The 16,003-nt window shown below is 39.7% G+C and overlaps 1 protein-coding gene across 7 annotated transcripts; it reads left to right on the top strand.

The window, feature by feature from the left end:
- Window positions 1–4,601: 4,601 nt before the first annotated feature.
- LOC147338774 (tropomyosin alpha-1 chain-like) lies at window positions 4,602–15,401 on the top strand. Of its 7 annotated transcripts, XM_086276530.1 has the most exons (10): window positions 4,607–4,844; window positions 5,653–5,778; window positions 7,791–7,924; window positions 8,971–9,088; window positions 9,237–9,307; window positions 9,388–9,463; window positions 9,582–9,644; window positions 9,881–9,950; window positions 10,566–10,644; window positions 11,019–11,239. In XM_086276530.1, the coding sequence occupies exons 1-10, from the start codon at window positions 4,731–4,733 to the stop codon at window positions 11,020–11,022; spliced, it is 855 nt and encodes a 284-aa protein (XP_086132656.1). In that variant the 5' UTR covers window positions 4,607–4,730; the 3' UTR covers window positions 11,023–11,239. The 7 variants fall into 7 exon arrangements, with proteins under 7 accessions (XP_086132920.1, XP_086132832.1, XP_086132745.1 ...); XM_086276794.1 differs by lacking the exons at window positions 10,566–10,644; window positions 11,019–11,239 and adding an exon at window positions 12,621–14,723 and having other exon boundaries at window positions 4,602–4,844; XM_086276706.1 differs by lacking the exons at window positions 10,566–10,644; window positions 11,019–11,239 and adding an exon at window positions 14,738–15,401 and having other exon boundaries at window positions 4,603–4,844.
- The last annotated feature ends 602 nt before the right edge of the window (window positions 15,402–16,003 follow it).

Raw genomic sequence — 16,003 nt, 5'->3', positions numbered from 1 at the left:
AATGCACTGGATCTCTATTCTCTGACTGTTTAAAGGAAGGTTCAGTAACAATAGAAACATTTGCATTATGAAACAAAAAAATATTTTTTGTGGGCTAAAGTTTACTCTAGTTTCAATTGTAAAGTACAAGATTATTGTGAAAAGAAACTGAAGTACTGAAGTTACTCCAATTTGTCATATAGCTTGTTGATGGTTTATCTCTGAATATATCTGAGAACTCTGATCACACGTAGATCATTACTGGCTGCCAAGATTGCACTTCTATTCTGGCAAAACCCTCTGCCAATAATAATAATATTTATCTGGAACACACATTGAATCAAAGGCGTCATAAATTAAAATATCTTTAACCAAATTAGGTGAGAATAAGATCGTACGTGTACTTCTTGACCATTAATAATAATTATAATAATAATTTCTAATTTAAACATATCACGTTCAACTTTGACCACGCAGTGTTTAATCCTGTGTGTCAAGAACTCGTTTTAGTGTGTAGTTAAAATGCACTGAGGTTCAGTATCATGCTATATAAGGACTCTACCAGAAGTTTATTACCAGCATACTGTAAGACTTTTATATTGGGATCTCATATTTACAGAAAGCAGAATTTAACAGTCTGCTGATAATGTAGAACATCAGATTCATCATGTCTGTTGCATCCATGTGTGATGTTGGAGCTGCAGAATGTGAAACCACTCTAAGTGAATAACAAGAGGGGTAACTTCTGGCGAACAAACAAGGTCTCTTTAAGTGTCTGTGTCAGGACAAGTTGGTATTTCTGAGTCAGCACTAAACCTGACTCTATATTGAGTCTGGACTATAAAATGAAGCCTATGCTAAATTTGTCCAGCACTAAAATTTGAGGAGGCAAAGTCAATTGCAGTGACACAGCTGCTCCTGGCACTGTTTTAAAGCCTGGAGTCCTTTTTTTCCCTGATATTTTCTCACTAAATCAGCTTTTAAAGCAAATACCTCGTGTTTTTCTATCTGGCACAAATCTGAAACTGTGTAGCTGCTAAAACATTTCTGTTAACAGTGGGTCTGACTTGTAACAAGAGGCCCTGTTGGCTGTGGACAAGACAGCAAAAACCCTGGCTGAAAGGACGAGGGCATTGCATTTAATGTGGACAAGCAGGTGATAGAAGACAGCTCATCCATTATTTTTATGTCCTAAATCTAATTATAATTGAAGTCAGCTACAGTTACTGATGACTACAGCATGCTATATAGCAAGTCTTGACGCTTCAGTTGTGCTCAATGTAAGATTACCCGTCGTTAGTTAGCGGTGCCTTGGGGACAAACGGCATCTTGATCTCCTTCTTCTCATCTGCTCTTTCATCCCATCTCTCTACATTCACTACCTCACGTTCACCTTTTCTTTTCAATAAAAAGATTAGGGTCAGATCAGCTGGTTTTTGTGGTGTTATTCCACCGATGCACTAAAATGGATTACCGTGATGAGAACGCTGCACACTCATACACACTCCTTCATTTGCACGGCCTCACATGTGAATCTGTCTAAACCCTTTTGATGAGCTTCATTAAGTTTGTCTCACCAGGTTTAAGTGAAACGCCAGCAGTATGTGTGGGTATCTTTTAATTATTGAGGAGGAAGTGAGAAATTCCAGTCTAGACATTCACAGTGATATCATCACCAGACTCCCATATTTTATTATTTTTGTTTGTCAGGGAGCTCCTTACACAGCTGTCTCAACAGATCTGTGACGAAGTTTATATTTGTGGTCTGACACCAAACTGTAAAAACACTGCTGAATACCTTTGGCGTTACAAAAGTACATAAATAAAAGAAGTCAATTACAAGATGGCGCATAAGCCCGGCTGATCTTTCAATCATAGTGCGTTTAGATTTATGAGCGCCTCGCAACAGCAAACAGGTCTTAAGCAATCACCACTTAATGAAATGAAATTGCAGCATTTAAAGTCAAAGGAGCTTGCAAAGAAAAGCGAGAAGCTTCTTCAGTTCTAAGGTCAAATGGTGGAGAGTCCCAGATATAAACCTAGTGGGAGTGACCCCCCACAGAGGGACAAAAGGACCCCCTGATGATCCTCTAATCGCCTGAGCCAAGGTGTGAAACTGGGTGTGGGTCCCAATCAGCCAGACTCTCCACCATTTGACCTTAGAACTGAAGAAGCTTCTTGGATGAGAGGTGAAACGTCTTCAAGCAACTTAAAGAAGTCCAGACGCTTTTCTTTGCAAGCTCCTTTGACTACGATGACCTGGATGACTGAGAACCTTCACAGACATGCAGCATTTAAAGTTCACATGCGGCTCTTCACAGGACTGCGACATAATGGTAACAAGGCCATGCACTTCTTTGCATGTAGGGACTTCTGGAAACACTGAGGTTTGATTCAGTTATCACACCTGTCTGCCTTAAAGCTTTAACAGGTTTGACAGCACTCATTTAATATATAATTTAACTAGTGACATTTTTTAAAAGTCTTTTTTGAACTGAAACTTTTCGGATTAATTATCTATGTGTGTCCTGGACCCAGACAGGAACCATTAACTGAGCATGCATCTTTTAGTGCATACCCATGCATACATGACAGAATGTACAAACCCCCACACAGAAGGTTCAAACCCAGGAACCTCTTGCTGTGAGGGAGTAGTGCTAAACACTGAGCCATGGTGCTGCTAATTTTAGGTCTGGTGGTAAAAACAAAAGGTCAAAAGGACCCAAGTGATTAAGAAAATGATCACTTTGGCTGATAGCAAAATGGCTGAAAATGTTGTCTGAGTATCAAGGCCATGGAGGAAAATAGCTATATTTGCTAAAATCAGAAGAAATAAAAAATACATCATTCTTAATTATCAAATTAATACATTTCTGTCTCATGATTCAAATTCCCTTAACCTAACCTGAAGAAATCATTATTTGTTGGACAGGTATAATGTGACGATGTTCGTCTCTCTATCTATCCAGGGTGCTAGGGTGACATGGATTGCACCCTGAGCCTCTCTGATCTCTGTGTATGACTGGTATGCCTGCCTGGCTGCTGAACTGTCCACAAACACATGGCAGAATGACAACACAGTGACAGCTGACTGCCTTAATAAAGCTCCACAGGAAGGATTTCAGGCCAGATCACCAACAAAATAAAATGCAAAGGTACATCACAGAGATAAAGGGAGAGAATTAAAAACATCAAGATTTTACCATAATTATTTAATGATCTTGTAATCTCTTCTTTAAGCATGTGAACTAACAATCATTCACATAATAAAATTGTGGTTGATCAAATACAGTATCAGTGAATCATTTGGTGAGCTTGTGCTTTGCTTGTTTAAAAAGTGTTTGATGCCTCTCTTCTGAAAGTCAGACTGTAAAGAGTATGGGGTCATGGACAGAGTCCAGCAGGTGCTGTCCAAGCACCAAGATTCCAAAATATGCACTCAACAAATAGCATAAGGGACAAGGCGAGTAGGAGATGACAAAATATTCTTAGAATGCTTTGTTATTTGTTACGATGTAAGACGAGGTCAATGATGTTCATACAGTATTACACAACTTTCTTTTTCGGGTCCAGTTCTTCTTACATGCAAATAATCAATCACTGTAGTCAACAGTAGGTTAAAATATCATTCCTCAACCGTCCTGACTGTATGTTGTGTGTGACAGCTGCAGCAGTGCCAGTGGCTGTGTGAACTCTCACTAAGGCGCAGGGAGGGGGTGATGTTGAAATTCCAGAGCTTCTGTATGTCCACACCACTGTACCCACTGTGGCAAATCTGAGCTGGAATTATCTTGCATGTATTAGCTCAGAGAAGAGTTGGACAGGCTTGATGATAGAACTCTACCGAAAGCAAAGCCTATCTGGTTGCTGCTTGGATGTTGAACTATGTTGTAAGGGAGCTGCTGAAATGATCCCTGAGCAGCAAACAAGCCATACTGGCTAATATGACAGCCCTCCAGGGGAGAAAAACTTTTGCAGGGGCTTAACCAATCAGATATATTTGTTTTGTGGGAATAGCTTTGATGCAAGAACTGGTACCATAATTCTTTAAGTGTTTATTTCTGGATACAGAACAAAATGTTTGATTAAGTAAGCAAGTAAGTAAAATTGATTTATATAGCAAATTTTAAGGCAAAAACAACCACAAAGTGCTTTGGAAAGGTATTAAAAATGTGGTTTTGGCCCAGTTTGGTGGATGCAGTTTGGCTCTGTTGTGTAAAAAGTAGGTTTTAAAATAATTATAGGATAAACGTCAGTTGATGTCTTAAATGTACATTTTCTCACATGTATTGTAGTTTGTGGCTTATCCTTCTGGGTGCTAACTGAGTCGTCATTACCAACGCATTTATTCCAAATAACCCCCCTCAGAGAACTACTCTTTGAGTCCTGACACTTTACTTCCACTTGGAAGGTGTTAGAAACAGGAGTGGACGTCTTGCTGTGAGAGGGTAGTGCCTTCCTGACGTCTGTACCCCATGTATAGTCATAGAAGTGGTCAAATGTCTCGGAAGAGCGAATCAGTGAAGAGATTTAGGAAAAAAAGAAGGGTCTCCACGTTGGCAAGCAGCTGTAGTTCATTCCGAAACTGTATTCGGTATCCAGTAACTGCCCAGCCAAAATACATATTTGACTCACTACAGACTAACCGAGCTCGCACTCCAGCTTGGCGTTCAGAGTGGTCCAGACGCTCCGATCCCTTCATTCAGTTTCTTTTGTTTGGTTTACGCAGAGACCGCCGACACTAACCAGCCATGGATGCCATCAAGAAGAAGATGCAGATGCTCAAGCTCGACAAGGAGAATGCCTTGGACAGAGCTGAGCAGGCCGAGTCAGATAAGAAAGCATCTGAGGACAGAAGCAAACAGGTCGGCATCCAGTGTGAAACTCGCTCTGATGCTTTTACGCAGCAGTGCCATTGGCACGTTGCGCAAGGCGCTGCATGATTCTTTCCGATGATCTCCCACTGAGGATTATTATTTGATTAAAAAAAAAAATCACTTTTAAATAATAACCTTAAAAATAGCTTTTCTTTTAGCGTTTCTTTACTCCATATGTTGACTGCATGAGGTTGGCACGATTGGAAACTGCACATTTCTAGTTGGATCCTTTATTCATTAGTTATGCTGTTAAGCAATGAGTTAAATATCAATTTCAAGGGCGACCTTGGCTCAGGGGGTTGGGAATCGCATCTGTAACCGGAAGGTCGCCGGTTCGATCCCTGGGCTCTCTGTCCTGGTCGTTGTGTCCTTGGGCAAGACACTTTACCTTACTGACAAGACACTTTACCTCCCACTTTACCTAGCCACAGCTACCCTGGGCCGATGCCCCAGGGCAGCTGTGGCTACAACTGTAGCTTGCCTCCACCAGTGTATGAATGGGAGAGTGAATGAATAGTGTTATTGTAAAGCGCTTTGGGTGCCTTGAAAAGCGCTATATAAATCCAATCCATTATTATTATCATTTAAGAAATCCTTAAATAATAGTAATTAATAGAATTAATAGAAATAATAGTCTTTTAATAGAAATTCATTCGTTTAGTAACAAATATATATGTGTGTGTCCCTTTTTTAATTAATAAAAGCGTGTTTTGATTCCGCGTTGTTTGTGTTGAGAATTAATCTGAGAAAATCATCCTCACGTAAATAAAAATCTTCTCGTTTCTCTGCGTACCAGCTTGAGGATGACCTGGTAGCACTGCAGAAGAAGCTGAAGGCAACTGAGGATGAGTTGGACAAATACTCTGAAGCCCTGAAGGAGGCCCAGGAGAAATTGGAGCTCGCAGAGAAGAAAGCCACAGATGTGAGTTTGGGCCGAAGGAACCCATTTGGCGCACCCACTGCCTAATGATATGACCTTGATACACTCCTTTTGAGTCCCGTCTGGAAACTAAGATCACCAGCCATGAAACAGACACCCTAATGCTTAAGTTATGCATTAATCAATTATAAGAGAGTTGTGGGCTTCATAAGAATATATGGATAGTTAAATTTAGCTCTTGTGCTGTATAAGGTAAAGTCACAGCTCACTGGCTTACCGTTGCGTTCCACCACCATTTGGACGAATCTGAGGGCCAGTGTCTGATTTCAGTCGTGTATTTTACAAGCATATTATGAAGTGCATTTTGACAGATTTGTGGCCCTGTTGGCCACAGAACGTACTCCGCGGTTATACTCAACCCAGATGAAATTACCAGTTTATTGGCAGCGTTCATTCTTACGCCAATAAAGCCTAATTGATGACGTCAGGAGCAGAGACGACGTCAGCAGCAGCAACAAAATTTTTAACATCCGTGAGATAGACTCATGTTGACTGATTTAATGACAGAGTATAAACATAGCAATATATTTGAATATTATAGACTACAATAGAGCATGGGTGTCTTCTGTGCTCTTTAAGCCAGTTTAGTGCAGGAAGACAAAGTTCTGCAGGTCTAATTAGCACAATTATGAATATCGAGAACATTAATAACACTGTCCGAATAATTAAACTTATAATGTGTGTATTATGTGTGTATAAGTGATTTAAGGCACTCTCTTGCTGTCTTTAGATTAAGTTGATGTTTGGAACTGTGATTTTGAAAGGCTTAGCTCAAATTAGCAGTAGGGGACGCACTTAAACTAACTGGTTCATAATGTAGTTTTGTCGTAGCCAAAAAGCATTAAAATGGCTTGATAAATATTTTAAAAGACCATTACTAATAATTATGATCCACATATTCAGTTCACTAAATTTATTCAACTATTTTCGAGTAAAATGAGTTACTTCCGGGGTTGGTGGCACGTCCCAATCCTCATCAGCGGTTGATTAAAGGCGGTGGGGGCAGGGATCAAACGCGCCGCATCTCCAAGTGTGCTTGTGTCTGCGTGTGGGGAAGCACGCAAAAAACGGAGAGAAAACTAGCTTAGCTGAGACAAACAGAGCAAAAAAATGGCCGGTGGGAGCTCCCTGGAAGCGGTGAAAAAGAAAATCAAGTCATTGCAGGAGCAGGCCGATGCGGCGGAGGACCGGGCGGCGTTACTACAGCGGGACCTGAACCAGGAGAGGAGTGCGAGGGAAGCAGTAAGCGGCTAATGACTCTATAAGGCAATTAGTCCCCGGGGAGCCCAGAGCATTAGGAGTAAATCTGGTCAAAAAGCATGGTTGCTAAGTAGGCCCAGACCGCCTCGGTATATGGTCGAAAACAGGTAGCAGGTTGGCGAGTTTGAAATTAGCCCACCGATGGATGTGAGTAAGGGATGGGTGGATGCGAAAGGACTCCACCCGGTAGATCCCGAATAAACAAAACGGTCCTTTTCAAGTAAGCTAACGGCACAGCAGCCCCGCAACACCGCAGGTCCAGTGAGATAAAGCCCTCCCTTGTGTGACTGGCTAGTTTAGGCACAGGGACCTCCATTTATCCACCTTGCGACATAACAAAACGTAGCCGTTTAGCTAATTTGTTTAAGACTAAATCACAGCGAGCCACGAAATTACAGGTTTGGCTGGGAAAACGCCAGAGAGGGTGGATAAGTTTGTCTCCTTTAAGAAATCCTGTTGTATTCTAACCAAAAAAAAGGTTAGAATAAAATGTGTTAGAAAAAGAGAAATGACGCACACTCTTTAACTGGTGTTGGAAAATGTACATAAACAACCTGCATCCCTCTATTGGACAAGCTGACCCAGGCCAATCTCTCCAGGGAGAGCATGAGTTATTTTATCTGCCTAAGATCTCACAGCAGCTGAAAGCCTGCAGAGCCAAACATAACACACGAATTTCAGTTAAATGAATAAACTTGTTGTGCCTGTAGATGACTGGTGTTGTGCTCTCCTAGGCTGAGGGTGATGTAGCTTCCCTGAACAGACGTATCCAGCTGGTTGAGGAGGAGTTGGACCGTGCTCAGGAGCGTCTGGCCACAGCTCTGACCAAGCTGGAGGAGGCTGAGAAGGCTGCTGATGAGAGCGAGAGGTGGGTATTTTGCATCTGGAAAACTGGCACTAAACGGGCACCGCTCTCCCACCCCTCTTATATTATTCATACTCATTTGCAGAGTACTGTAATGGAAAAAGGGTGACAAAGAAGGGTTAAGACAAGCTCGGAAAAGAAAATCCTGCGTTGAGTCTCTTGTTGTTGCTAACTTTTAAAAGGCAAGGCAAGTTTATTTATATAGCACAATTCAACAGCAAGGTGATTCAAAGTGCTTTACAGAGACATTAAAAAACAGAAAGCATGATTTAAACTGGAAAAAAGAGGAAGGAAAGGTAAATAAAATCAGTAGTTAAAATGTAAGTTTTGAAATTTAAGCTTAAAAGTTAAACAGTGTGGATTTGGTGCTTTATTCAAATGCAGCTGAGAACAGGTGAGTTAAAAGCATTAAACATAAATGGAAATTTAAGTATGAAGCGCTTTAATACTGGATTTTGCTAAACTTTATTATATTATAAAACCAAACATTTGCACATGACACATGCTCTTTGAGTGTCACTTAAGATTGGGCTCACTGCTGCCACCGGTGGCTTGAAGTTGTATTGTATCACTCTTCACAAATGTGCAGGTATTTAAATAATTGCATTTAATTTAATTGTTGCTTTGTGTAATATTATAATATTGAGATGGTTACTGTTTCTTTATGATCGAAAATGCATAGCTCCTGATCAGTGGCTAATCCACACCTGTGGAAATTTAATAGAACATTATTCCGGTTCATGCCCATGATTTTGTGTTGTGCTTCATTTGGTATTCAATTCATCCTTATCCTCTCAGACAGTTGCCATGTGCTTGGCAGAACATGACAGATGAGGATGTGTGTTAAGTATTTAGACACTTTGTCCATATAGTCATGTAGTGGTCTCTCTCTCTCTCTAATTTTATCTCTACTTCACTAATACAAGGTATTGGTATGATCCATATGCTTTGCACTAAATGTTTCTTTTAAGAGTGGAATTTCCTGTTCCTCTATGACGCATAGTGTAAACATTACTAAGACTCACCTTATACCACTTCCCTTCCCTCAGAGGCATGAAGGTCATTGAGAACAGGGCAATGAAGGACGAGGAGAAGATGGAGCTGCAGGAGATCCAGCTGAAGGAGGCCAAACACATCGCTGAGGAGGCTGACCGCAAATATGAGGAGGCGAGTTTCTCAGCTGTTCAGTGCACCCTGAACTTTGACAATTGTTCAGTTATTTACTTTGATGCAATGCTTGACATGTCTGACCAGTATAGGATGCACTAATGTGTTAAGCTAGTGTGGGACTAAACTTAAGGAGTTGTGACTTCAGGTTGCCCGTAAGCTGGTGATCATTGAGGGTGACTTGGAACGTACAGAAGAGCGTGCTGAGCTGTCTGAGAGGTAATGATCACATTTTCCTCACACCTCTCTTGCTTTCTGTGGTTTTTCTCTACGTGTTTAATCACACCATAACTCTGCAGCAAATGCTCTGAGCTTGAGGAGGAGCTGAAAACTGTGCAGAACAACCTGAAGTCTCTGGAGGCCCAGGCAGAAAAGGTAAGATTATTGACAAATATTCATAGTATAAACCTATAAAGTTTGTTTGAAACTTATTTTTGTTGCATTTTCATGTTTTGTATATTTGAGTGACTCTGCCCTGTGTATGTAACCACAGTACTCACAGAAGGAGGACAAGTACGAGGAGGAGATCAAGGTCCTGACAGACAGGCTAAAGGAGGTGAGTTAGAGTTATCAGTGAGTCATACGTTTATGTATCCTAAATTAAATTTTAAATAGAAGCTTCTCTTGAAACTGAAGATTGAATCGATTGCATTACTTAATTGAATAAATATGCTGTGTGTGTGTATATATTTTTTACTCATACTTAAGGGCTTCCTTTCCTCTGGGGCTGTGGTTATTAATTTCCATTAGGAGGTTTACATTACCAATGTTTTATTGCTGTCCTCCACATAGGCTGAGACCCGTGCCGAGTTCGCTGAGAGATCAGTTGCCAAGCTGGAGAAGACCATTGATGACCTTGAGGGTATGAATGTTTTACACTTGGTTTTTAGTCTTTGGTGCAGCGTTTCATGTTCATTTTCCATATAAGCAAACATCTGTTACTCTTATTACAAAATTTATTGATGCAAAAAGCAACCCAGTGACAAGTCTTCGTCTAAAGTAGAGTCCTGGTTTCTGAAAGGGAAACTAATAAAAGGCAAATCTCTCATGTGGGGCTGTTTGAGGTATTTATCTGGTCAGCAGGTTGTTAAATAATCCCCAGGACAAATATCTACACTGTCAGTTGTCTGCCAGAAGAAAAACAAAACTAATAAGCAGAACCTGCCATGATATGATTCATGTTAGCATCAACATTTCTCACTGCAGTACAGTTTGGCATGGTGGTGTATTGAGCGTTCAAGGCCAGCTAGCCCCGAGAAGTGTTCACAGGGTCACGGAACATGTGAGGCAGTTTCTCGGTGACTCCTCAGGAATTTGACACGGTGTCAGCAGCTGTTCATGTTCCTTCCTATTTCTGTCCTGCCTTTTTATTTCAGTTCCTCAGTTTGCATTTTCTTTTGGCTTTCATTTCTTGACGCTGTTATTTTTCTGTTCACTGCCCCCTCACTGCCACTCTATAATAATTACAACTCTATAGATGAGCTGTATGCCCAGAAACTGAAGTACAAGGCCATCAGCGAGGAGCTGGACCACGCCCTCAACGACATGACTTCCATGTAATTCACAACACGCTTGTTTCCGTGCTGTCTTAGAGCTTTATCTCCTTAACCACAGCAACAACATACAGTAGCGCCCTCTTGTGGCATGTGTGAGTGCCGTGACTTAACTCTGCTAAACTACAACTTTAAATCCTTCCGTGCTTGTCTAACACTAATTTATGAGTGACCTAATCATGTTTGATTTCTTTTTAAAAAAAATATATTTTAATACAATTTTTTTTGCAGACCTTTTAACATGAGTGCTTACTTAGTAGAGCTTGTTCCCTGTCTCAGTTCTCTTAGTTCTGCATCCATTTTTCTCTCTCATGTCATATGTTTTCATTCTTTTATTTCTCCCTCCAACATTTTTGTTCTTTTGTTTTTGTTCACAGCTAAATTCTCACACTCTTCACTCCAGAAGCTGCTTGAGCATCATCCTTTCTCTCCTGTGCAGCACAGCCCTACTTTCTGTCTCCTTTGTCTATTTATTTCTTTACTGCCCTGGCAGTACTGCACATTGGGCCTTGGCTGCTGGAGTACATTTGTCCATCTGTCTATCAGACCTTTGAGCCACATTGCTTTATATAAAATAAACATTTTTCCATCTATGTCATCCTTTTCTTTTTCTCTCGCAATGCTTCTTCATTTCCATTTGTCCTTTTTTGTTATTGTTTTACCTTCTTTGTGTTTTAATTTATACTGTTTAGTAGCTTTTGAATAAACTCCTGAGTTACTTGTAGTGGCAGTGAATTGTATTCAATTTTTTAATCAGCTGATTGGGGATTTTATCTTTAGTTATATTTTATTGTTTTAAGGCTTCCTCACACCTTCAGATTCAGCTGTAGTTAAATGCAGTTGATGTACTTTAGAAATAGCAAGTTAACATTTTCAATACTCATTGAGTGTTTGCAGATGTGAACGTAGCCAAAAAAATAAAACCAAAAAATAAACACTCCTCATATTGTAGGTCTAAATAGCAAATCAACTAGACTCCAAGCCAGTATTGGCAGACATGGTCACTAAAACTACTACTATAGATTTTTTTATTTTATTTTATTTATTTATTTATTTATTTATTTATTTTTAATTCTTTAATTTAAAGAATGCTAATACAGTCACAGGGGCTATTGCAGAGAAATGCGACTGTAAATTATAAACAATTGAGTAGGATAAGATTTGTTTAGTTTCACTTGCTAAATTAAATCTATTGAAACTCGAATGGGATTGACCACAAAATTGTAAGGCTGTTTGGGGTGGCCCAAATGTCTTATGTCATAGTCACAGTAGTTCACATGAACTAATTGCATGCAGATCGAACCTCATAGATTTAAAGTAGAAATAGAAAGTTCCCCACAAATGGTGACATAGTTGCTACAGAATGGCAATTTAACTGTAGAATTACATGCTCTGCAATGTTCCCTTTATATAGGAATATACACAGAGTTCAACTAGGTGCCAACCGGTTGAGTCAAGTCCACTGCTTCAATGAGGTGACATTGTTGCGCAGATAAGATGTGTTCATTGGTACAGGCTGCACAAACTGTCTGCAGTCAGAGTTGGACCAGGTTAACTCCCATCAGGTGACCTCTGCAGTTCTCTGGTGATTGAAAGTGGCTGCTGCAGCTAGATGCAAAAAGATCCAGTACAAACATGTGCATCATCATTATTTTTCTATTTGTGAGTGTGTTGTTTTGTCCCCTAACTAATCCCAAGGTGGTTGCAGTCTTATCATTCTAGTCTAAGTAATTAATAAGCAGTGAAAAGGAAACAGTGTTTGTAAAACCAGTAGTGTGTGTGAGTTTTCTGTGGTTAGCCAAGATGGCAGGCTTATGACTGTCTTTAAAAAAACAAAAACATATTTCTTGAGCCTTCTGTGTTCATTAGGTCAGGAAATCAACAAACTTATTTTGTGATTACCTTCAAAGCGTCACTCTTTATACTAACCTCCTTTCTTTGTCTTTCCTTTTTCTCCTACCTGCTTTCTGACTGTCAAGACCACCTATACAAGCAGCTTGAGAAAAATCGTCTTCTCACCAATGAACTGAGAGTAGCTCTAAACGAGGCATAAACTGGAAGGGAATCTTGTATGCTTTAATGTTTCTGAAATTCCAGTCACCAGGAATGTTGTTGTACTGTTTATTTAAATAACTATACACAGCAGCAGTTATGTCTTAAAAACAAAACAAGTTACGCTTTCAAAAAAGTGGGAATACAAGTGAGAGATTTTCACATGCATGTTCCAATAACTGCTTCAAGTGGAAGGTTACACAGGTTCAGGAGAGGGACGAAATTCAGTTGATATATTTTCTCAGTTATTGTCAGGGCTACATAATTGAAATCTGGTCTGCAATATGTGCTTCTATCCATGAAAAGGAGGCCTTGGAATATTGCAATGGACTGAACAAATATCATCACTTTTAAAATTACTTGGATTATACCCAGATTTTCCTTTTTGTACTTGGGTGAGATGGATGGTTGGACAGGTGTGTAGTTTTTACTTGTAGCATTTCAGCGAAGCATTCACATTTTAATTATGAATTGCAATAATTTAATAAATTCAATTATGTAGCACTAGTTTACAGCAGCAGTCACCTAAAGCACTAAATATTATAATGTAAAGGCCCTGAAGATTAGAGGGAAACCCCAACAATCAAACAATTCCCTTTGAGGAAGCACTCTGTGACAATAGGGAAAAGGAACTGTCTTTTAACAGGGAGATCTTGGGGAGGATGGCAGCATACTGTGATTGGTTGGGGTGTGAGGAGAAAGATGACTAAACGCACCAAGAGAGACTAGATGGAAAAATAATGGTATACAATAGTGGCATGTAAATGCATCAGGGGTGAAGAGGGAAGTGAAGAAATCCTGAGTGCGTCATTGGACGTCCTCCAGCAGCCTTAACTTGTAGCAGTATAAATAACTAAAGCTTTATTCAAAATAATTTTGTTTTTCAAATGTAATCTTAAAAGTAAAGAGTTTTTTTCCCAAACTTCAACTGGGAGCTCATTTGATAGGAGAGGAGCCAGATATCTGAAGGCTCTGTCTCCCATTCTACTTTTAGAAATTCTAGGAACAACAAGTAAGCCTGCAGTCTGAGAGCGAAGTGCTTTGTTGGGAACTGTTCCCACAAACCTCATAGTTATCTGTAGAGATGTCTGCCTTCTCCAAGAATATAATAAAACTACATGGTGCTCACCTTGCGATGCTAAAAGTGCCAAATAATTGGGTTGTGACTTCAGGAAAGAAACATTCCAGCTGAATTTTTCCCAATGTTTATTTTGGGGCGCTTTAAGCATCACAAGGCAAGATGTTGCTTGCCTTGTGATGCTTAAAGCAAGGCAAGCAACATTTAGTTTCATTATATATCCTCAGGAGATAGCAGCTTAAGCCAAAACAGTGTAGCTGGATAAAGAGAACTTCAAAGAAAAGGTGTGCAGTTTTATTTAGCGGCGAACTGTTTGTTAATCGTAGCACAGGAGGAGATTGATCATATGATTCACCTGTAGCAACAAGGAAGTGTTGGCGGTAAGGAAGATGTGAATAACAGATTTCACAGTACCCCCTGTATGATCTGTCAGTAATTTGTCTAAGTGAATGGGGAAGAAAAAAGGACGTGGAGTGTGCATATACAATAAAAGTAAAGTGATACTGGTCCAATAGTAAAAGGAGACAATTATTAGTGCTTAGAAGAGTTTTCAGTTTTTTCCTCAAAAGTGCTAGGGTTTTATACTTTGGTCAATTCCACTGCCAAATCATATATTACAAAAAAGGAAAGCTTTCCCCCCCCCCCTTGCATAAACTCACCACGTCCATTCTTGACCACAGCCCTGTCAATAGTGTGAGTTTTTACTATTTCTAGTATACTTTAAATAAAAGTTCAAATCTGATTAGTTATATCAGAAAATCTAAATAACTTGAGGATATCGACTCCGCTAATAAGTGCTGACCTCTTACTGGGAAAAAAAATATATACTGGGGTATGTAACGATATCCAGCATATGTTTGTCACTGTACCTGAGGTAAACCTTTGTCTGACTATATTCTGTGTCTCTTGCAACTGTTTTTCTTTCTTTTTTTTTGGATTTTAACTGATGCAATGCTATATTAACAGATAAACTCACACGTGCTAAAGAAGAGGGCCTGAGCATAAAGCAGATGCTGGATCATACTCTAATGGAGATGGTTAACCTTTGACCTAGCTCTGTTCCCCTCCTCACATTGCCTCATCTGCTCTGAATATGGCTGGCTCCCATATGACTATGACTGCTACACGCAAAGCTGGAGCTTGTGTTTGTCTCCTCTGACCGTGGCATCTTGAAGACACAAGCTCTGCGCAAGTTAGAAGCTCATCTACAGTTTCCTTTATGCACTGTAGTCAAAGGTCATTTAAAGTTTACTGTACATCTTTAATTGTTTACATGTACGTGTGGGGAATTTGCACTTTTTTGGGGAATATACTGCACATGATCGTCATGAATGAAGCCATAATTTAAGCCAAGGTTATGAAAGGGACTTTTATTATGTGTACTTTTGTAAAGTTGCTTATGTGTTAGTTTCTTTTTGTATTGTAAAAATGTATTCACTGTAAGTGATATTCTCTTCCAGTTTAGCAAGGAAGGAATTCTTAGCACAGTAGCGAAACTCATTATATTGTTTCAACTAAGCAAACTAAATACTTGTGGCGTACTTATCTATGTAGGTGTTTTCTTTTTGAAACACTCATTTTTGTTTTTTATCTTGGAGATGTACAAATCATAAATAAATATGCGAATCAACCTGGCTGTTGCAATTGTTAATTGTTCTTGGAAGAAAGAAGCTTGAGTTTCCCCCAAGACCTTGACTGCCTGCTTCCAAGGAGTCAAGGTCTTGGAGTGATGAATCCTCAGAACCTGGACTTGAACATTATTGAAGAAGTGTGGGATCATCAAGAAACCTGGAGAACTCTGAAAACCACTTCAAGAAAGTTTACATACAAGAGTTCAGGCTGTTTCTCATTTTCCTAGCAAAATTTAAAGAAATAAAGGGTTACTCAAGAAATTTGCATAGTAGTGTTAAAAAAAAAAGTTTTCTTGATGCCATCTCAACATGCAAAGGCAAACACAAGATTAAACTTTTCTAGCTTGGGGGGGAAAAAGGCAACTGGACCTCCCTAAACTTGTTGTTACAGCTCTCATCCAAAGGCATATGGGTCTAGAGATGAAAATGCCCGAATTGTACCTTTAATAAAAATAAATTAAATCATCTTTATCATCCAATTATTTAAGGTTTGATTATGTGTTGGATCAAAGTGAAAGATTTTCACATGCCTGTAGGGGTGCCTTAACTGCTATAGTTCCTCCTCGCCGCAGGGAGGCGCCAATAAACAGGCTATCCCTCT

The sequence above is a fragment of the Aulonocara sp. 'chitande type north' Nkhata Bay genome, linkage group LG1 (assembly GCF_057382095.1).
Source record: "Aulonocara sp. 'chitande type north' Nkhata Bay isolate Kocher_YH1m ecotype deep benthic linkage group LG1, A_spYH_male_GT1.1, whole genome shotgun sequence".
Taxonomy (NCBI): Eukaryota; Metazoa; Chordata; class Actinopteri; order Cichliformes; family Cichlidae; genus Aulonocara; species Aulonocara sp. 'chitande type north' Nkhata Bay.
The sequence above is the reverse complement of the archived record's forward strand: the minus strand, read 5'-3'. Positions and strand labels throughout refer to the sequence as shown.